Source organism: Aquarana catesbeiana, linkage group LG09, assembly GCF_042186555.1.
Source record: "Aquarana catesbeiana isolate 2022-GZ linkage group LG09, ASM4218655v1, whole genome shotgun sequence".
Classification (NCBI taxonomy): Eukaryota; Metazoa; Chordata; class Amphibia; order Anura; family Ranidae; genus Aquarana; species Aquarana catesbeiana.
In genome coordinates, this window is record NC_133332.1 from 225,468,164 (window position 1) to 225,490,122 (window position 21,959).

At 41.2% G+C, this 21,959-nt stretch overlaps 1 protein-coding gene across 2 annotated transcripts in view; it reads left to right on the forward strand.

Moving 5' to 3' along the window:
* The window catches only part of FKBP15 (FKBP prolyl isomerase family member 15), a 121,828-nt gene that overhangs the window by 23,359 nt on the left and 76,510 nt on the right, over positions 1–21,959 (forward strand). For both annotated transcript variants that reach the window (XM_073599853.1, XM_073599854.1), the window contains exons 4-10: positions 2,423–2,492; positions 4,763–4,837; positions 10,315–10,413; positions 18,220–18,369; positions 18,991–19,059; positions 19,305–19,448; positions 20,816–20,943. In XM_073599853.1, coding sequence (XP_073455954.1) covers positions 2,423–2,492; positions 4,763–4,837; positions 10,315–10,413; positions 18,220–18,369; positions 18,991–19,059; positions 19,305–19,448; positions 20,816–20,943 — 735 coding nt within the window. The remainder of the gene's footprint in view (positions 1–2,422; positions 2,493–4,762; positions 4,838–10,314; positions 10,414–18,219; positions 18,370–18,990; positions 19,060–19,304; positions 19,449–20,815; positions 20,944–21,959) is intronic.

The window sequence follows — 21,959 nt, forward strand, 5'->3', positions numbered from 1 at the left end:
CTTACTACTGTAAGGTAACAACATGGGAAAGCAATCAATAATTAAGATATCCTCTGTAGATCCTTGCATAGATCACTGGTGGCTTCTATAACCTTTTGGGGGTCATCCCCCCCATTAATCCAAGAATCGGTATTAGGTGGTGGATGGTGGCTCCTCTGTACTGAACTTCCACACTCCCCCCGAAAGGGATGCAAATGGAAGAAGGGGAATGCCCAATAGTGTAGTATTTTTTGCATAAAAATTGATTACTAAAACCAACACAAGGTAACACATTAAGCAAGATGAGACGCAGTATAACATCCATGAGCACCAAGCTCGTCTCTCGCGTCACTTCTGGTGTGCCTTTTAGCGGTATCTGACGTGCATCGTCGCGTCATGTGACCTCATCAGTGTCCTTAAATAGACCGATAGGGACGTATGGTACCGCAGCCATTTTTTTGGGAGTCCAGATTGTATAACATAGTGGCGGCCATTTTCTCAGTGTCTGCCTATAACTAGTAGGTTGGCCATTTTCCCAAAGTATTACTTGAATACGGCGGCCATTTTCTCAGAGATGAGAGAATATAATAGATATAATAAAATTTAAAGGATTGTAAACAACTATGAACAGGGAAATGAGGATAAGATAATCATATGACAGGCTGGTTAATGAAGTTAGGAAAGTGGAATGAATTAAAACAAGGGCTAATAAACCCATAAATAAACCAATAGAGAATATAAAATTTGTTAATAAAGGCTATAAAAGGGAGTTCATAGAAAATAACAGAAGTGACCGACATGGACAGGACCAAACTAGTCAGTGATAATAGACCATCAGAACAACGACCCGATCTAGTTACTATCATTCTCGATTACAATTTTCAGTACCGTATAATACAGAAAATTATAAAGAGTCATTGGCATATACTACAAGCAGATAGACACCTCCAGAATGTATTACCTATGAAGCCTAAATTTATTTATAGAAGAGCATCTACAATTCAGAATAGAGTGGTAAATATACTGGACTGACCTGCTGGGTCGGGGCTGTTTTGGTGGCAAAAGGGGACCTACTCAAAATTAGGTGGGTGGTCATAAAGTTATCTATTCTCGGTGTAAGCACAACATTTTGAGCATCACTTGTGGTTATCAGATCATCTCTAAACAGCAGAAGGTAGATCATTATGCATTATGACAGTGGTAGAAGCTCAGGAAGGTTCTCCTTCTCTATAGAAGATATCCCTTGTGCAGGACAGGACAGGTGAGGATTAAAGATTTGCGCTTTGGTTATTTTTGGCCTCCCCGCTCTGCTTGTTAACCCTAAAAACAGTTGTACCCAAATAAACTTTGTCCCCCCCCCCAAATAGAGCTTTCTTTTTGGTGGTATTTGATCACCTCTGCAGGGGGGTTTGTTTTTTTGCGCTATGAACAAAAAAAGACCGACCATTTTCAAAAAAAAAAAAAACACTTTTTTTTTTTTTTTTTTTTTTTTACTTTCTGCTATAATACATCTCCAATAAAAAAAATTTGAAAAAAAATCTAATTTCTTCATAACTTTATAACAATATTTATTCTGCCACAGATTTTTGGTGAAAAAAAATCCCAATAAGCATATATTGATTAATTTTAGTTTCACAAAAGTTAGAATGTCTGCAAGCTATGGGAAATGTTTTTTTTCTTTAGTTTTACTAGTAATGGCGTCGATCAGCGACTTATGGCGATATTGCGGACATTTGGACACTGACACGTTTGACACTTTTTGGTGACACTAATACCAGTACTAGAAAATATGTGCTGGCACTGTACTAATTGCACTGGCTAGGAAGAAGTTAACATCGGGGCGATCAAAGGGTTAACTGTGTGCTTGGCCTGTGTTTTATTAGTGTGTGAGGTGCTTTTACTAGAGGAGGATATGGATCCTAGTCCCTGCTTTTCAGAGATCCTTCCCTCCTGTCAGAACAGCGATCTGCTTTGTTTGCATAGGCAGACCGCCGTTCTATGTTTTTGCAGGATGATCGGTGGGTACTGGCGGACATCTGGTCCGCGGTACCCACTGATCAGCTCCTGCTGTGTATAATCACAGTGGGAGCAGTCGGGCAGCAGCGCGCTGTCGTGCCTGCTACCCAGAAGAGCCAGATCGTGTGTGTGTTGATATGTATGTATGTGTGTGTGTGTATGTATGTGATCTGGTGTAAAACTGCCTTAGGGCGGTGAGCAAGTGGTTAGATTACTCAACATCAAAACATTACAGGATTGGTTTTCATTCCTTTTTATTGTTTGAAAAGAACGCCCTATAAGCTGCAATCCTCAGTCGATGATTTCTTGAATTAACTAGCAGAAAGACGTTAGTGTGCATTTTTTTTTTTTTTTTTTGACTGATAGTAGCCCTTATAGATTAGAGACTGACAGCACAATTTATATGTACTTTGTTTTGTATTTGCAGTGTGAATGGCCAGTATGTCAAACAAGGCAAGTTTGGAGCTGCTGTTTTGGGAAACCACACTGCTAAAGAGGTGAGTAAATTCTCAGATTATGCCATTACCTCTGTGTAGTGGGGTAAGTGTTTTCCATGTGCTTAAAGTAAACCTTTCATCTTTTCAGGCAGAATTTCAGTTTTTATAATAAATAGAAGGGTTTTCCAATGCCATTTCTGGTCCAGCCATCCTAATGTGCTTTTCTCTCACTTACCTCATCCACACGACGGTCCAATTTCACTTTCAGGCCCCATTCACACCTAGAGTAGTGGGAACGCATGTTTTTTGGCTAATTTTGCAAATGATACATATAGGGCAGCCCACTGATTTTAGTTCACATGTGGAGAGATGCCAGGGATGCTGTGAAAACATAGTTGATGGGTAAAGGTGTGCTAATGAGGTCAACTGGTAAACTCCTTCCTGTGTCTTACTGGTTTCTCCGTCCTACATCTAATGTCAGGATGTGCTAAAGCTTTCTAAGAAATACAGCAAGGGCTGAGGTAAGGCTTTGTTCTCAAAATCAAAGAAAGCTTGTCATTTTCTGCAACCGGGGTACCATAGTGGTATATTTGTACATAGGGGAGCTGGATTTTAGAAAAAAAAAAATGAACTTGACCTTAAAGCGGTTGTATACCCTTTTTATATAAACTTTTACCTAAACCTGTACGGTTTAGGAGATATTTACTTTGCATGCAGATGTCAGCGCATACGCTGTGAAGGCCCCGCTGAAGGTCCGGCAGACGTTGCCAGACCTTGCCAGTAAGACGTGACGCTCATAGCGTCGGAGCCGCAATGCCCGGAAGAAAAGCAGAGGGAACATGTCGGTTCCCTCAGCATGGACCAGGATCAGATGTCGAGGCCTCGTTCTAAGGTGAGTATTTCATAATGAGCTAGTATGCACTGCATACTAGCTCATTATGTCTTTGCCTTGCAGGGTTTTTTTTGTTTAAAAAAAAAAAAATAAATAATAATAATAAAAAAAAAAAAAAAAAATCTTTTCCGGGTATACAACCGCTTTAAAAGGGGCACATACCTACAATATGTTTAAAGGAGTGTGACTTATTTTCAGATAACCCGCTGCACACTTTAGATACTTCTAGAAAATATTGCATAAAAGCAAGAAGTCTTTATTTACATGAATTGCAATACCTTTTCAAACTATTTACCCCTTATGTTGTGTAGCTACTGGACGGAGCAGGTTCCCTTTGACACAGCTGAGCAGTTCTAACACATTTTGCTGTATTCGTGACCCAATAATACTTAATGCAGCAATTTCTAGAAGGGTGCAGGAGTATTTTGTTCATTTTGCAAGCATTAAGTGAGAATGTAAATTTTCTCAGTACACGTTTCCTTTAAATTGCTAACATAAGTGCATGGAGCCTTATCCTGCCTCTAACATCTTATGTTTATCAGTGAGGCATACATTCATATGGGGGCTGTGTTTGCCTGCACAGGTGTTCTGTTCATCTGCATACAGGCAGTCACATTCATGTCAATTGGGACACAGCAGCTGCACGAACACGGCCGCCACTCCCAATTTGACATTCTTACAAGTATGTGTCTCTGAACGCAGACAGTGTGAGTTTGGGGACATGCATGCATGCATGTACCCACACAAATACATTGGGTGCAGCAGCTGTGTCTGTGCAGCCCCTGCATCCCAAATGACATGAATGGGACTACCTGCATGAGAATGCACCAAACACCTCTGCATGAGAAGGCACCAAACACCTGTGCACCCTCACAAGGATGTACATTTTAGCAGAATCAGAGTAAAGCTCTGCTTTGGGAAATTAAGATGGTATTTACATTATTGTACCCCAGGTCAGGACTTTCCAGATGATTTGTAGGCACTGCTACAGGATTGAAGACTGAGACTTCCAAGGAAGAGGGATTCGTTTTTTTGGGAAATTGTTCAGAATGGTCAGCCTCCATATTTCTCTAAGTACAGGTTTCCTATAACACAGAGTAGAGAGCCTGAGATGAAATATAAAGTTCCAGCAAACCCTCCCAGCTATGGAGAAACAGCTGTAGATGGGAAAAGGTCTGTGTCCTGATTGTGAAGACAGCCCTTTCGCACAGTTGTATGGATTGATAAATTTATGTGAATGAGGCTAAAATTGTATTCACACACTTATCTGACTCCAGAACCATCAGGACAATGCTGCAACTACAAATCATAAGAACTAGTGCTGAAGTAACAAGTTGCCACTTTATATAATTATATCAATTTATATCATTTTTGTGATGTTCATGGAGGCTTCAGCTTTCTCTGACTCTGTTTTGTTTTTTTTTGTTTTTTAATTCAGTACAGAATCCTTCTCTACATCAGCCAACAGCAGCCGGTTGCCTCTGTGAGGGTCCATCCTGGATTTTTGTTCGCAGTATGTATGATTTTATTCGTTACAGATAAATGTTGGAACTTCAAGCAATCTGCTAAATACAGAGTGGAATTACAATACAGGTTTACTAATTTACCTACAGAAGAATTTATTTATTTTTTTTACATTCTGCTTTTTCAGTCTTGTTAACAGACCTCAGCTACACTGTATTTTCTTTTTGGTGTTGCTGTTTCCTTTATCACCCTTCCACATTCAGCCTGATGGTGTGTTTTTTTTTTTTCCCTTCTTTTTTACCTGGTGATCAAGCCAGTAAGTCTGTTATTTTCCACTTCCTTTAATAGACCAAGCTGTCTAGCAAAATTGGTAGGTAATGGGTTTAGACAAACCATTAAACACTGACCGGGTACATACAATGGTCAGCTTTTATTCATTTATGTAAAACCTTTAAAAAGTGCTAGCAAAGATGTCTCTGTTGCTCCTCTATTCAGAGTGGTGACACCCTAAGTCCCCTTTCACACTTATACGTCTTGTCCCACGATTTTGTACTGCAAAATCGTATGACAAGTCATTCTCCATGATTTTCAATGACTACCATTCATATTGGCACGACTTTAAGTCGTGCCGACTTGAAAGTAGTCCCTGCACTACTTGGGTCCAACTTCCATGCGAGTTGTACTCCATAGACCTCAATGTTAAACCCTCAAGTAGCATGCAAATCGTACCTGAATAATATAGATTTGATTTCAGTACGACTTTGTAAGCACAAGCTGAGAATGGTTAATACCAAAGTTGTGGCAAAGTCATACAAAGTAGTACTGCTCCAAAATTGCGGTAAAGTCGCGGCCGCGAAATCGCGCGACTTTGAAGTCGCACAAGTGTGAAAGGGGCCTAAGGCAGTAAGTGTACTGGATCACTAGATGGGAGGGAGGTTAAAAAAAAGATTAAAGAATAACTCCAATTTTGTCAGAAAAAAAATCTATATCTGTTTATCTATAAAACATTATATACAATTGCTACACAAGCCAAATTGTAATTTATTAACCACTTCCCGCCCGGCCGTCATTTTGCTATAGCCCTGACTGGGCGTCATATGACGTCCTTCAGGATAACAGCCGCCGCGCGCCTGAGGGAGCGCGCATTGCGGCGATCGGTGGAGCAGTGTGTCAGTCTGACACACCGCTCCACCGATCTCAGTAAAGAGCCTCCGGCGGAGGCTCTTTACCACGTGATCAGCCGTGTCCAATCACGGCTGATCACGATGTAAATAGGAAGAACCGATCTGCGGCTCTCCTGATCAGCGCAGCCCCCCCTCAGATGACTACCAGGGACTCCACTAGGACCACCAGGGTAGAGGGCAACATGTAGATGGCCAGGTATGTACCCCATGGCCATCCACATTTTCAAATGAATGCCCAATCTGTGCCCATCAGTGCTCACAAATGGGCACTGATTGGCACCAGTATGTACTAACACATCAGTGATGCCCAGCAATGCCACCCATCAGTGCCGCCTATCGGTGCCCATCAGTGTTGCCTTATCAGTGCCCGTCAGTGCAGCCATATCAGTGCCCATCATTGAAGGAGAAAACTTACTTATTTACAAAAATTTTTAACAGAAACAAAGGAAAACGTGTAATTTTTTCAAAATTTTCGGTCTTATTTGTCGCGCAAAAAATAAAAATCCCAGAGGTGATCAAATACCACTAAAAGAAAGCTCTATTTGTGGGAACAAAATGATAAAAAATTTGTTTGAGTACAGTGTAGCATGACCGCACAATTGTCATTCAAATTGCGACAGCACTGAAAGGTGAAAATTGGGCAGGAAGGTGTCTAAGTGCCTGGTATTGAAGTGGTTAAAAAGGTACCTTTTCTTTTTCAATCTGCAGCCCTGCAATTTTCTGTAAAATGTATTGTAATTTGGAGGCCTTTTATACACCATTGTACAGAACTTTCCCAGAAATGTAATTTTCCTGTTTGTGTGATTTGGCTCACTGATGTTCCCAGAAGTCTACACTAAGACCCCTTTCACACCAAGGTGCTTCAAAAACGCCCTAAAACGCCTTAGTGTTATTACCGCGTTTTTACAGCATTTTAGGGGCGTTAGCGGTAAAATTAACGCAACGCCGCAGGCGTTTTAACAGCGTTTTTTAAGCGTTATTGAAGCATGTGTTATTGATGCTATCTTTCTGCTTGCATGTTTATCCTTTGTGATATCATGTAAAACAAGCAGTGTCTTGTAAAGTAACAAGTAGTGTCTTGTTTTACTTCAAATCTTCATTTTTCTGGGGTTAATTCTTTTTTTTTGTCACTTTGATGGTCTGTTTAATCATTCTGACCTTCCCACAAGTTCAGTCCTGTTGTTGTAGATGCTCTCTTTTCTGCTTGCATGTTTACCTTTTTGTGAGATTGTGTGAAATTTCTACAGCTCAGGGCGGATTATAGGCGCTATTCAGGCATTTTTACAGCGTTTTCATTTCAATGGAAAGGGGCGTTTTTTAAGCGCTTTTTTCAACGCCCAAAAGCTGCTCCAAAGATGCTGCTTTTATTAACACCCCGCCAGCGCAACGCCTCATTGTGAAAGGGTCCATTGAGATGCATGGGGAGCGTTTTATGAGCGTTTTAATAGCGTTATTTTTAGCGCTAAAACGCTGCAAAAACGCCTTGGTGTGAAAGGGGTCTAAGATGCAAGTACATTTGAGGCATCCCCTGCAATAGCAAATCTATGTTTTGCTTAAATACTCCTTAAGGGTTCATTACTTCTAAAGGGATGCAAGCATCAGCTGATTAGATTGAACCCAGACATTCAGGTATAAGACATACAAGGACACAGTTGAACAAACCAAACAGGTTTTTCCTAAGAAAAGAAACAGGTAGGACTTTGCGACAAAGTTTGCTACAATTCTTGCAATGTACATAGATCACCCAGACGGTATTGACTTTTTTTTTTTTTTTTTTTTCTCAACAAAGGTGGAGCTGCTCTATAAGAATTGGTGAAATGCAATTTATTTATTTTTTTTCTTTTGGATCTATTACTGCTTTAAGTTCTGTTCTGGTTCCTGGAGCCCAGGGGCTTTTATGTCATCATTGTACCTATTAACAAGATTATTAGTCTAAGCCGGAGGTCGTCAACCTGTCGATCGTGGGCTACCCATGGACTGCGAAGATGTCCCACTGTTGTAGACCTGGTCTTTGCCACAGAGCTGTGCATGCGCACGCTCACACAATTCCTTGCTGCAGAGGCAACCCCTGCCCCTTGCATATGTGTGGCTGTGGGGCGGGGAAAGCCTCAGGAATAGCTTGGGCAGGTTCAGGCTCTTAAATATCGATATTGCAGGCTCATCCCCACTGGCCCTTTTTCATGACACAACATGAAAGGGTGCTGCCTGTTTGCTTTGGGGAACTCATTAGGGGCACCCTGTTTAGGAGATAACCTGAGTTTAGTAAGTTGGTCAGATGAGCAGATGCTGTGTTTTTTGCTATGGACTTGCTGTAGAAAGCCCTCCTCTGATTCTGTGTCTCCTGTCTTTGTGCGTAGAAACACATACGCAGTATGTGGGGAGAGTTAAGCAAAGAAGACATGGCCTTCTAGTAACATTAAAGTGGATGTAAACCCAATGTCATCCTTTCTAAACTACTGCCATAGGGGTTATCTATAAGGATATACATGCCTCCTGCATGTATCCTTACCTGTCAAATGTCTCCCCTCTGTCTGTTATGAGACCCGAAAAACTGCATATTCTGTGGGTGGGTCTGTTTGGAGCTCGGTGGGTAGAGTCGTGATGCCAGTAGACTCCCCGCCCACCTCTAAACTCCCCTTGTCAATATGTATTTTCTCCTGTGTATTTCTAACACTGAACTTCTGCTATGATCTCTAACATCCAGTGAAAAGACAGGAAAGTAACCACATGACTTCAGCATGCCAAATCATGCTGAGGTGTGGAACAGCCAATCCTTGCAGAGCTGCTGAAGAAAGGAGTGGGGGTGGAAATTAAAAAATAATGCCTGTGTCTTAGGCTGGTGCACGAGATATGTACATCACCTGTCACAGCAAGGGGGAGGATTTCACAGCTTTTCTCTGTTTGTCAAGATTTATCTCATTGAACAATAAGAGGATTGCTCAGAGCTGGATTAACTCTTTGTGGCAAGACTGAACTCAAATGATAGGAAATCTTATACTCTACAAATTCGGGTTTACATCCACTTTAAACAATATCTTTATTTTTCAAAAATAATCCATATACCTATAGCTCTGTGATCTATCTATTTTTTTTTTTCATGAATTTTCTCACTGTGTTTTTCTGCTCCTTTTTCTTTTTTTTTTTTTACCTCTTCTGAAAACTCGCAAATCTCCTTTTTGATCCCCCACTTCTGTTTGTTTGGAATGAGCAGTGCATGTTAGTTGTGGTCTAGTATACTACACTGTGCACACTGCAAATATCAATGGAGAATGAGGATAGCTACCCCCGAATGCAGGGGTCTCAAACTGGCGGCCCTCCAGCTGTCTGGAGTCATGAAGTCCCATCATGCCTATGGGATTCATGCTTGTAACTGTCAGCCTTGCAATGCCTCATGGGACTTGTAGTTTTGCAACAGCTGGAGGGCCACCAGTTTGAGACCCCTGCTCTAACGGGAAGTTGAATCACAGCAAAAAAAATTAAAGTGCAGTTTAGTGTCACAAGTTTTTTTTTCTGGCGTTATAGAGGTAGGGCAGAAAGAGGTCCTGTGCTGGCCAGAACTTTTAGTGTGGTAGGGCTTTCATTTGTAAACTTATAGACTTTTGTGCTTTTTATTTATTTAGACAGGCTTTAATAATCTCAGTCTCATGTTAAAGAGAAACTCCAGGCAGAAACTAAAAGCACCAAAAAAAAAAAAACACTACGCATTCATTAAAATATATTTTATATCTCTTTTAAAATAATTTAGGAGCCTGATTTTGTTGATGTCGTCCTTCCTTTTTTTTGATCACAGAGCTCTGATGGAGGGAGGGTAGCAATAGGAGCCAATCTGGTACTGCTGCAGACAAATAAACGAACAGCTCATTGGTTTACAGCTTCTTCTTCACTATTTAATTACAGGCTGGGGGTGGGGAGGTGACTAAGCTGTATTGGTGTAACTGCAGTAGAGAAATTTTGATCTCGATGCTTGCTGTGCTGACTGGCAGAGCCATGTAATGCTCAGGACTGGATTTGCAGCTGTAGAAATCCATTGACAGGCGAATCGGCTCCCATACTTGTATTTCAACTGTATTATTTATTTATTTTTTTTTTTTTTTTAAGCGGTTTTCCTTGATTTTAGTTTTAAAGAGACCCTAGTGAATTTCAGGGGGACCAGTTCTCTGTAACAGAACCACTGTGAGTAGAGTTAAGTGTTCCAGTGCAAAGTATTGCAGTAAGTGCGCCTTCTTTAGGCTACAATGGCAGAAAGTTCAGAGCAGTAGACGGCGATGCCAAGTTGTTGTTTTTTTTTTCCATTTTTTTTATAGTCTTATCTAACAGGAAGTGTGACTTCTTTATATTCCAGGTCCAGCTCAATAACTATGCTGCCTTTTATGATGATCAGAGACAGAGTTGGTCTGTTATGTTCGAATCCGAAGCGTCAGCAGTGGATTTCAGCAAACAGGTATGGATTCCTAGCATGAGATCCCAGAGAAGATGAGAAGATCTGGCCAATATTTTATGTTGTGGTTAGAGAATGACTGTCGGATAACAATATGTACAGGACAGTGTAGGACAACAGCACAATTTTGGGATGTAAACAATATTGTCATTGTGGGTCGCAGGTCAGAGCAGTCAGCTTGGCCTTGCATCCAAAGTCCCTAAGATCATTTTTTGACAAGCTAGGCAACAGGGGGGAGAAGAAGTGTTTTATTTTTTCCTTCACTGTACATTTAATCTTGACATGTGACAATAGGTGAGAAATTATTGCCCTGAGAACACAGTGGGGAAAATAATTATTTGATTCCCTGAAGATTTTGTAAATTTGCCCACTTACAAAGAAATGAAGGGAATGAATGGTTATCATAGGTGTATTTTAAATGATAGAGACAGAATATCAACCAAAAATCCAGAAAAAAAAACACATGATACAAATATTATAAATTGAGTTGCAGTTCAGGGAGTAAAATAAGTATTTGATACCCTACCAACCAACAATAATTCTGGCTCCCACAGACTGGTTACAGTTAGGAGCACCTTTTTAAATTGATAGGACTAATCTGAGCACTAACGACAACTAATTAGGTGTATAAAAGACACCTGTCCACACAATCTCTTTCTTCCATTAAAACCTAACCATCATGGGCAAGACCAAAGAGCTGTAAAGGGCCACAAGTCTATCAGCAAGAAGCTTGGTGAGAAGGAGACAACTGTTGGAGCGATTATTTGCAAAGGGAAGAAATACAAAATAACCATCAATCTCCCTCGGTCTGGAGCTTCATGCAAGATATCGCCTCCTGGGGTAAGGATGATCAAGAGAAAAGTGAGGGATCAGCCCAGAACTACATGGGAAAAATTTGTGAATGATCTCAAGGCAGTTGGGACCACAGTCACCAAACAAACCATTAGTAACACAATACACTGCCATGGTTTAAAATCCCGCAGCGCCCGCAAGGTCCCCCACCCCCCTCAGGAAGGCACATGTACAGGTCTATCTGAAGTTTGCCAATGAACATCTAAATGATTCAGAGAAGGCTTGGGAGAAAGTGCTGTGATTAGATGAGACTATGACCCTAAGAACACCATCCCTACAGTCAAGCACGGAGGTGGAAACCTTATTCTTTGGGGATGTTTCTCTGCTAAAGGTACAGGCCAATTTTGCCGCATTGAGGGGCCAATGGACGGGGCCATGTAGTGTAAGATCTTGGTTGAGAACCTTCTTCCCTCAGCCAGAACACTAAAGATGGGTCGTGGATGAGTCTTCCAGCATGACAATGACCAAAAAACATACCGACAAGGCAACAAAGGAGTGGCTCAAGAAGAAGCACATAAGGGTCATGGAGTGGCCTAGTCCGTCTCCAGACCTTAATCCTATAGAAAATTTATGGAGGGAGCTGAAACTGAGTTGTCAAGCAAAAGCCAAGAAACCTTAAGAATTTAGAGAAGATCTGTAAAGAGCGGACCAAATTCCCTCCTGAGATGTCGCAGGGTCACATTAAAGAGAAGCTTTCGCCACAACAACACTTTCCTGTTAAATGTAGTAATCATATCTATTAACAATTTATATGCATGTCTTGTATTTATGTAATCATGTTCAATATTCTTGTTGCTAGAGCAGCTAAAAATCTCATGGGAATTTTTCACTTCTGGGAGTGAAAAATGTATGGATGCTTTTGGCTCCCCTGTCCCACTTTCATGGCAGTACATGGCCATGCTAAGCCTCCCAGCACAGCCTGAGGAGGGCGCAGGTGGTAGCACCAAGTCCTAAGGCCCAGTTCACACTGGTGCTACACAAAAGTCGCATGACTTTTGATCCGACTGTGCTCTGTGACCTCTTCAGTCCGACTTCCATGAGACTTGGAATGATGAACTGGATCCGATTTTGATCCGACTTTGAGATGAGTGCGACTCGTCCTTTGACCAATCAAAACAATTCCTTTTGATTCTTGTAAGGATGAAACCTCATGCCAAATGTATAAAAAAACAAAAACATAGGGTCCCCCCAAATCTATACCAGGCCCTTTGGGTCTGGTATGGATTTTGAGGGGAAACCCCACTTCAAAATAAATAGTGGGATCTCCCCCAATCTATACCAGACCCTTAACCCGAGCATGCAGCCCTCCAGGTCAGGAAAGGGGGGGGATGCGAGCAAACGCCCCCTCCTGAACCATACAAGGTCAACAAGAGGGGTGGGTGCTTTTTGGCCCCAAAGCATTTTGTCCCCATGTTGATGGGAACAGGGGTCTCTTCCTCACAGGGGGCACCCAGATCCCCCCCCCCCCCATGTGAATGAGTAATGTGAAATGTGAAAACCCAATTTTCATCCCAAAAAAAACTGTAGTGTAATAAAACCATGAGATGCTTTTTGATAAGTCCTTTATTAAAAATGACTGCCTGCAATTCCCCAGTGACATCTCAAAGAAACTGGCGATAGTCTCTTTATTTGGATGAAGTAACCTTTACCAGTTCCATACCAGGCCATAGTAAAATGACTCTGCTAGGTACACTCTCCCATCCTGGGCACGCATCATATAACATCCTGCTGTTCTCACCGCTCCTGCGGGTCCCTGAGGGCCTGAGGCTGTTGGGGAAGAGGCATGTCCCTCGGGACACAGCCTATCCCAAATCAGTGTAAAGAGCCAATAAAATGTCTCTTTACCACGTGACCGGCTGTGTCCAATCCCAGCCGGTCACATGCACTGGCCTCGTGCACGGCGCGCAGAGCGGCGTTAGGGGACGAGGCTTGTCACCCTGACACAGCCAATCGCGGTAAAGAGCCACCCGAGAGAGTTACCCGGGTACCTGTCACCAGCCCATTAGAGTAACCGAGTAACTATCTGCAGCCCATGCCTCATAGAATATACCTTGGGGTGTTTGGTTTCCAAAATGGGGTTATTTTGTGGGTTCTTCCACTGTCCTAGTTCTCCAAGACCTTCAAAAATGTGAAAGGTAGGAATGAAATTAAATGTGTAAGGTACTACTTCAATTTTGCACCTCTCTATGTGGTCAGGCTGTGTATAAAAGTCTCGCATGTGGTATCGCCATACTCAGGAGGAGTAGCAGAATGTATTTTGGGGTGTAATTTTTGCTATGCACATGCTGTGTGTTAGAAATATCATTTATAAATTGACAAATTTGTGTAAAAAAAAAAAAAAAAAAAAAAAAAAAAAAAAAATGTTTTCATTTTCTTTCCACGTTATGGAAAAAAATGAACCGTTCAAAAGACTCATTATCCCTCATAGAATGTATGTTGGTGTTTGCTTTCGAAAATAAGGTGATTTTGTGGGTAATTCCATTATCCTGGGGCTCCAGGGCATTCAAGTGTAATAGGTCTTTAGAAAATTAGATGTGTAATTTTATGCTCCTAGAACGCTCCCTGAATGTTGGACCTCTCTGTGTGGCCAGGCTGTGAAAAAGTCACACATGTGGTATCACTATACTTGGGAGGAGTAGCAGATTGTATTTTGGGATGTAATTGGAAGTATGCATATGCCGTGTGTGAGAAATAACTTGTTATGACAATTTGTGTGTGTAAAATAAATAAATTTAAATAAAGCAAAAAAAAAAAAGTCTTACGGTAATTTTCCGAAGAATTGTGGGAAAAAATTACAACTTCAAAAAACTCGCCATGTCTCTTACTAAATACCTTGGACTGTCTACTTTTCAAAAAGGGGTCATTTGGGGGGGGTTTGTACTGTCCTGACATTTCAGGGCGGCCTCAAGAAATGAGATATGAGGCTGTCAGTACATCAGGTGTCATAAATTTTCAATGATTGCCAACATAGCTTGTAGATTCTAACTTTCACACAGACCAAATAATATACACTTATTTGGGTTATTTTTACCAAAGATATGTAGCAGTATAAATTTTGGCTCAAAATGCAAAATTTTGTCATAGAAACTACAAAAAAAAGTGTGTGGGGTTTTTTTTTTTTCTCATGTCACAAAAAATAAAATACCCAGTGGTGATTAACTACGTGCCGACCAGCCACCGCAGTTGTACTGTGGCAGGTTGGCATGGCTGCGCAAATCGCCGTCATTGTACGTCGGCCACTTTAGGAGCTATTGGGGGCGCGGAGGAGCGACGCCAGAGCCGATGTGCGTGGCTGAGATGTCTGCCAGCCAACCGCGATCGCTCCTCAGAGACAGAACTGGGATCTGTTAATGTAAACAGACAGATCCCCGTTCTGTCAGGGAAGTAGAGCGAGATCTTCTGTTCCTAGTGATTAGGAACAGCGATCTCTCTCTACTCCTTCAGTACACTCCCCCCACAGTTAGAAACCCCTCCCTAGGGAACACTTAACCCCTTGATCGCCCCCTAGTGTTAACCCCTTTCCTGCCAGTGACATTTATACACTAATCGGTGGCCATTTTTAGCACTGATCGCTGTATAAATGTCACTGGTCCCAGAAAAGTGTCGGATCTGTCCGCTGCAATGTCGCAGTCCCGCTAAAAATCGCTGATCACCGCCTAAAAATGCCATAAATATATCCTCTATTTTGTAGACACAATAACATTTGCACAAACCAATCAATATACCGTTGTGCTCAAAAGTTTACATACCCTGGCAGAATTTATGATTTCTTGGACATTTTTCAGAGAATATGAATAACACAAACTTTTCTTTCACTCATGGTTAGTGTTTGGCTGAAGCCATTTATTATCAATCAACTGTGTTTACTCTTTTTAAATCATAATGACAACAGAAACTACCCAAATGACCCTGATCAAAAGTTCAAAAGTTTACCTACCCTGTTGATTTTGGCCTGATAACATGCACAGAAGTTTACACAAAGGGGTTTGAATGGCTATTAAAGGTAACCATCCTCACCTATGATCTATTTGCTTGTAATTAGTATATGTGTATAAAAGGTCAATTAATTTTTGGACTCCTGACAGACCCTTGCATCTTTCGTCCAGTGCTGCACTGATTTTTCTGGATTCTGAGTCATGGGGAAAGCAAAAGAATTGTCAAAGGATCTGCGGGAAAAGGTAGTTGAACTGTATAAAACAGAAAAGGGATATAAAAAGATATCCAAGGAATTGAGAATGCCAATCAGCAGTGTTCAAACTCTAATGTAGAAGAGGAAAATGAGGGGTTCTGTTGAAACCAAACCACGGTCAGGTAGACCAACTAAAATGTCAGCCACAACTGCAAGGAAAATTGTTCGGGATGCAAAGAAAAACCCACAAATAACTTCAGGTGAAATGCAGGACTCTCTGAAAACATGTGGTGTGGCTGTTTCAAGATGCACAATAAAAGAGGCACTTAAAGTGGATGTAAACCCGAAATTTTTTTTTTTATATCATACTGCAGAGTATAAGATTTCCTATCATTTGAGCCCAGTCTTGCCACACAGAGTTAATCCATCTCTGAGCAATCCCCTTTTATTGTTCAGTGAGAGAAATCTTGACAAACTGACAAAAACTTTGTCAAATACTCCCCCTTGCTGTACGTGACAGCCTAAGACACAGGCATGATTTTTTTAATTCCCTCCCCCACTCCTTTCCTCAGCAGCTCTGCAAGGATTGGCTGTTCCACACCTCAGCATGATTTGGCATGCTGCAGTCATGTGGTTACTTTCCTGTCTTCACTGGATGTTAGAGATCATAGCAGAAGTTCAATACACAGGAGAAATACACAGGAGAAAATGCATATTGACAAGGGGAGTGTGGAGGTGGGAGGGGAGTCTACTGACATCACGACTCCACCCACCGAGCCTCAGACAAGACCCACCCACAGAATATGCAGTTTTTCGGTTCTCATAACAGACAGAGGGGAGACATTTGACAGGCAAAGATACATGCAGGAGGCATGTATATCCAAAGAGCCCTTTCACACTGGGGCGGGGGGCGGCGTCGGCGGTAAAACGCCGCTATTATTAGCGGCGTTTTACCGTTGGTATGCGGCCGCTAGCGGGGCGGTTTTACCCCCCGCTAGCGGCCGAGAAAGGGTTAAATACCACCGCAAAGCACCTCTGCAGAGGCGCTTTGCCGGCGGTATAGCCGCGCTGTCCCATTGATTTTCAATGGGCAGGAGCGGTAAAGGTGCGGTATACACACCGCTCCTTCACCGCTCCGAAGATGCTGCTGGCAGGACTTTTTTTACCGTCCTGCCAGCGCATCGCTCCAGTGTGAAAGCCCTCGGGGCTTTCACACTGAAATACAAGCATCGGCACTTTCGGGTCGGTTTGCAGGCGCTATTATTAGCGCAATAGCGCCTGCAAACTGCCCCAGTGTGAAAGGGCTCTTATAGATAACCCCTATGGCAGTAGTTTAGAAAGGATGACATTGGGTTTACATCCACTTTAAAGAAAGATGGACTGCATGGTTGAGTCGCCAGAAGAAAGCCATTACTACGCAAATGCCACAAAGTATCCCGCTTACAATGCGCCAAACAGCACAGAGACAAGCCTCAAATCTTCTGGAACAAAGTCATTTGAAGTGATGAGACCAAAATTGAGCTTTTTGGCCACAACCATAAATGCTACATTTGGAGGGGAGTCAACAAGGCCTATGATGAAAGGTACACCATTTCTACTGTGAAATATGGAGGTGGATCGCTGATGTTTTGGGAATGTGTGAGCTACAAAGGCACAGGAAATTCGGTCAAAATTGATGATGGCAAGATGAATGCAGTATGTTATCAAAAAATACTGAAGGAACATTTGCATTCATCAGCCAGGAAGCTGCGCATGGGACGTACTTGGACATTCCAACATGACAGTCATCAAAAACGCAAGACCAAGTCGACCTGTCATTGGCTACAGCAGAATAAAGTGAAGGTTCTGGAGTGGCCATCTCAGTCTCCTGACCTCAATATCATTGAGCCACTCTGGGGAGATCTCAAATGTGCAGTTCATGCAAGACAGCCCAAGAATTTCCAGGAACTGGAGGCTCTTTGCCAAGAGGAATGGGCAGCTTTACCATCTGAGAAGATAAAGAGCCTCATCCACAAAAGACTTCAAGCTATCATTGATGTTTATAGGGGGCAATACACAGTATTAAGAACTGGGGTATGTAAACTTTTGATCAGGGTCATTTGGGTAGTTCCTGTTTTGTCATTATGATTTTAAAAAGAATAAACACAGTTGATTTGATAATAATTGCTTCAGCCAAACACTAACCATGAGTGAAAGAAAAGTTTTGGTGTTTTATCATTCATATTCTCTGAAAAATGGCCAAGAAATCATAAATTCTGCCAGGGTATGTAAACTTATGGGCACAACTGTATGCTTATTGTGGTTTTATTTATTTCTTACCAAAAATATGTAGTAGAATAAATATTGGCCTAAACTGATAAAGAGAATTTTTTTTTTTGGCTATTCACTATAGCAAAAAGTAAAAAATATATATTTTTTTTTTTTTTCCAAAATTGTCGCTATTTTTTTGCTTATAGCGCAAAAAGTAAAAACCGCAGAGGTGATCAAATACCACCAAAAGAAAGCTCTATTTGTGGGGAAAAAAAGGACATACATTTTTGTTTTGGGTACAACGTCAATTGTCAGTTAAAGTGCCGCATCGCAAAAAATGGCCTGGTCATTAAGTGGTTAAATACCACCAAAAGAAAGCTCTATTTGTGTGAAAAAATGATAAAAAACTTGTTTGGGTACAGTGTTGCATTACTGAGTAATTGGCATTCAAACTGTGAGAGCACTGAAAGCTGAAAATTGGTCTGAGCAGGAAGGGGGTATAAGTGTCCATATTAAAGTGGGTTAAGCATGTCCTCTTATGTCTCTTTCTCTTTATATTTTTACTCTTTTCCTACCAGGTTTGCATTGCCAAGTGTAGCAGCACCCCCTCTCTGGATTCTGTGGTATCCCAGGATCTGACACCTGGTGAAGGGCAAGCAGCTGATACGGGCGATCTATTGGAAGTTGCCTACACAGGGTGGCTGTTTCAGAACCATGGCATTGGCCAGGTACGTTAGATAGTTTGGTCCATCAACAACAACATTCAGGTACTGTCAAGTTGAGAAAGGTGAAGTGGAAGTAATTTAAACTTCTACTTTGTATACTCCATTGTAATTATGTGTATGACCGATTTTGAGTAGTACGAGCTGTACAAGCTGATAGTGGTCGAGGCTACGGAAAAATGATCAAAAGGTAACGCAACAAAGAATAAGCAGAGTTGGAATCTGGCCATAGTGATAGTAAAGATCTAAGCTATACTGCGTGGACTTCCTAAGGCCCATTTTATGGTTGCAATTCTGTAACTGGAAACAGATCGCCAGAGACAATATCTCTCACAGACCCCTCACTTTGTCCAATGGCTTTGCTCTCTCGCTGTTTAAACTGACAAAGCATCACTCAGTTGCTTCTGTTAGCAATGTTTGTTAGCATTTGAAATTCTGTAGCAGAGCAGATGACGATTTGCATTAGGAAAGTTATAATTTGGTGATCTACAAATCGCCAATGTGTCATCAGGCTAATATATCTCACACTTGCAGTGTTCCTGAACAGCATAAAAAGATAAAATAAAAATTAAAGATTTATTATACTGCATTTAAATATTGGGTAACTTTTTTTTGTTTTATTTTTAGATGTTTGACTCCAACTTACAGAAGGACAAATTATTGCGGCTCAAACTCGGATCTGGAAAAGTGATCAAAGTAACAAACTAAATTTCTGTGCTTATAATGAATGATGATGATTTTCATCCTTGTAATCCTGATTTTGTTTCTGGGGAACTATTTTTGGGCTATGCTGGCAAGAAAGTGCTGTAGAAGGGTACAGCAGACATTTTCATCTATGCTGTCTCTCTTGTACTGCAAGTTTAAAAATGAATGCCAGCATTTGATTGTTTTGCTATGCAAAGGTTTTACATATGTGGTATTTCTCTTTTATGTTTGGTTAGGGTTGGGAAGAGGGGATGCTGGGAATGAAGAAAGGCGGGAGAAGGTTTCTGGTGATTCCGCCAACTCTTGCTTATGGCTCTCAGGGACTGTCGGGCCGAATTCCTCCAAATGCCACCCTGCTCTTTGAGGTGGAAGTAAAAAGAGTAAGTACACTTGCAAGCATTCTGTTTTTACCCTGTGCCTTTTTATACCCATGTTTCATAGCATGGAATGACATTGCAATTTTCTGTCATATTGGTGCTTTGATATCCAGGAAATAATTTCTTTGACAGTCATTTTGCAGCAGTTGGAAGAAGTGAAGCAAGGCGTGGAAAAGGTCATGTGATATTACCATCTGTTGCTTGTCATGTGATCCCTCAGTTGCTCCCAAGTTAATGTAAAAAAAAAAAAAAAGAATCAACCTCAAAAAGAAAATGGTTACAGTGCCTTGAAAAAGTATTCATATCACATAAAATCCCAATAAAATACATTTACATTTTTGGTTGTTGCATGACAAAATATGGAAGACTTCAAGGGGTATGAATACATTTTCAAAGCACCATCTTGCTTACAAAATAATTTCATTTTCTGATTACCGTAGTTTCCTGTGTATTTTTGTATCTCTTTCCATCATGTATTCATTTAAAACTGCAATGCAACAAAGGCGAGGTTAAAATCTTTAACAAATTGTCATTGCTGTTTGTGCCTTTTTTTTCCCTTGTCTGTTCATTGTTGTTATGGTGTCACAGGAACAGGAAGTGAGGAGAAACTGCCCAGACAGGAATTTTTTTTTTTATTGAAGTTCTAACGCTAATTCACGCCTATCCATGACTAGAAAAAAAAAAAAAGCTGAGCTTGGGCTTTAAGCCTCAATGTTCACTCTTGGGCTCCAAAAATGTGATGTGTCTAATATTATTTTTTTTTTCTAACTAAAAACAATAGATTTAGTATGTGGCTGTTTTTTCTAGAAATGTATCGGGCAGGGCTTGTTCACACTAGCAGTTGGGGTGTAGTAAAACTCTGCTGTTGAGCTGCACGGTTACTTCCTCTCAACTGCTACCCCCTTAGCTGCAGAGGCAGTGGTTGGGGGTTTATACATGCCACAGATGTGGCAGGGTTTATTATCTCTATATCGCTTTCTGCACGTTACTGCAGGCTTCAGAGGGTTAAAGCAGGTGGTGATGAAGCAATACAACACCTCTTCACCGCTTGTCAAATGCTCTATGAAGAGCAATCCAAACACAGATCAGTTTTCAGAGCACAAAGCCCTCACTGCCTGGTAAGCAAAGTCTAGTTCTTAGAGGGTGAACTTTATAAGCCTCTTTCAAATATTGTCATGAAAATATGCAAATGAGAAAAAATGTAAAGGCATTTTAATAATATATTTTTTGTTGCACAGTGTGTAGTCCCTACACTGCTTGAACTTGAACACATGCCCTCACTTGACTAATGGCTCATGGTGTACTCAGACAATATATCTGTTTTGTTTTTTGTTTTTGTTTTTTGTTTTTGTTTTTTCCCCTTGCTTCAGATGAAGCAGAAGGATGCGGGAAGTGATCGTCAGAGCGTTGGCTCCCGTGACTCCCCCGTATCAATTACAGAAAGTATTCCCGTGGAGACCCTTCCTCAGCCACCAACCTCTGTGCCACCCAAACCTGGGTAAGTTCAATTTCCTATGTGCTTGCAGACTGGGAGTCCCTTTATCAAACTGCAGTAAATCAAATGTCAAGTTGCTACATTTCCAGGAAAAGTTAGAAGAAAAATTTAAAGGATAACGCCACTTTCGCAGGAAAAAAAGGAAAAAATAATTGAATGTTAGTTAAAATTACCTTAACTTTTCAGTCTGCAGCTCTGTAATTTTCTGTAAAATGCAATATGGCTACTTGGAGGTGTTCTGCACACAGAATGTATACAGAACGCCGCCCAGAAACATAATTTCTTGCTTGTGTGATTGGCTCACTGATTTTCCCAGGAGTTTGCACCAAGATACAAGTCAGATTTCAGGCATCCCCTGCAATAAAAATGTAATTTTTGGTGAGATACTCCCAATAGGAAATCGCATCTAAAGGGATGCAGGCCCAGCATTTTTGCTCATGTGAGCACCTGCAGGTGCAGCAGCTGGTTGATAAATATGACACCACTCCCATTAGATTCACTTACCACATGGACACAGACAAACACACAGGGATTTCTTTAGAATAACAAAAGGTTGGAATCTGCATCAAAGTTGTTAAAATCCTTGTAATGTATATAGATCACCCAGAGGGGAATGTTTTTTTTCTCAACAAAAGTGGAGTTGCTTTTTAACCAGTTCGGCTCCATTTCTTCTTCGTCTTGTAAAAATCTTAATTTTTGGCAATAAAATTAATTAAACCACCAGAACATTATATATTTTCTGAAAGCAGAGTCCCTGCAGAATAAAAAGGTGTTAGTTGCAAATTTTTGTTTCACATGATATTTGCGCAACTGTTTTATCAAAGGCACATTTTCAGGAAAAAATATAATGACATTTATTTTTGTGCAAAACCACATCGATCGGATTCTGTCCCCTGCTTGGCTGGCTGCCATGTGAGGGGAAGATGGCCCTCACCCAGCTCCATACCATTGCAGGGTGGAAGCGACGTCAAAACATCGCTTCCGCCCATAGCTCTTAAAAGGACATTATTTTTTTTATT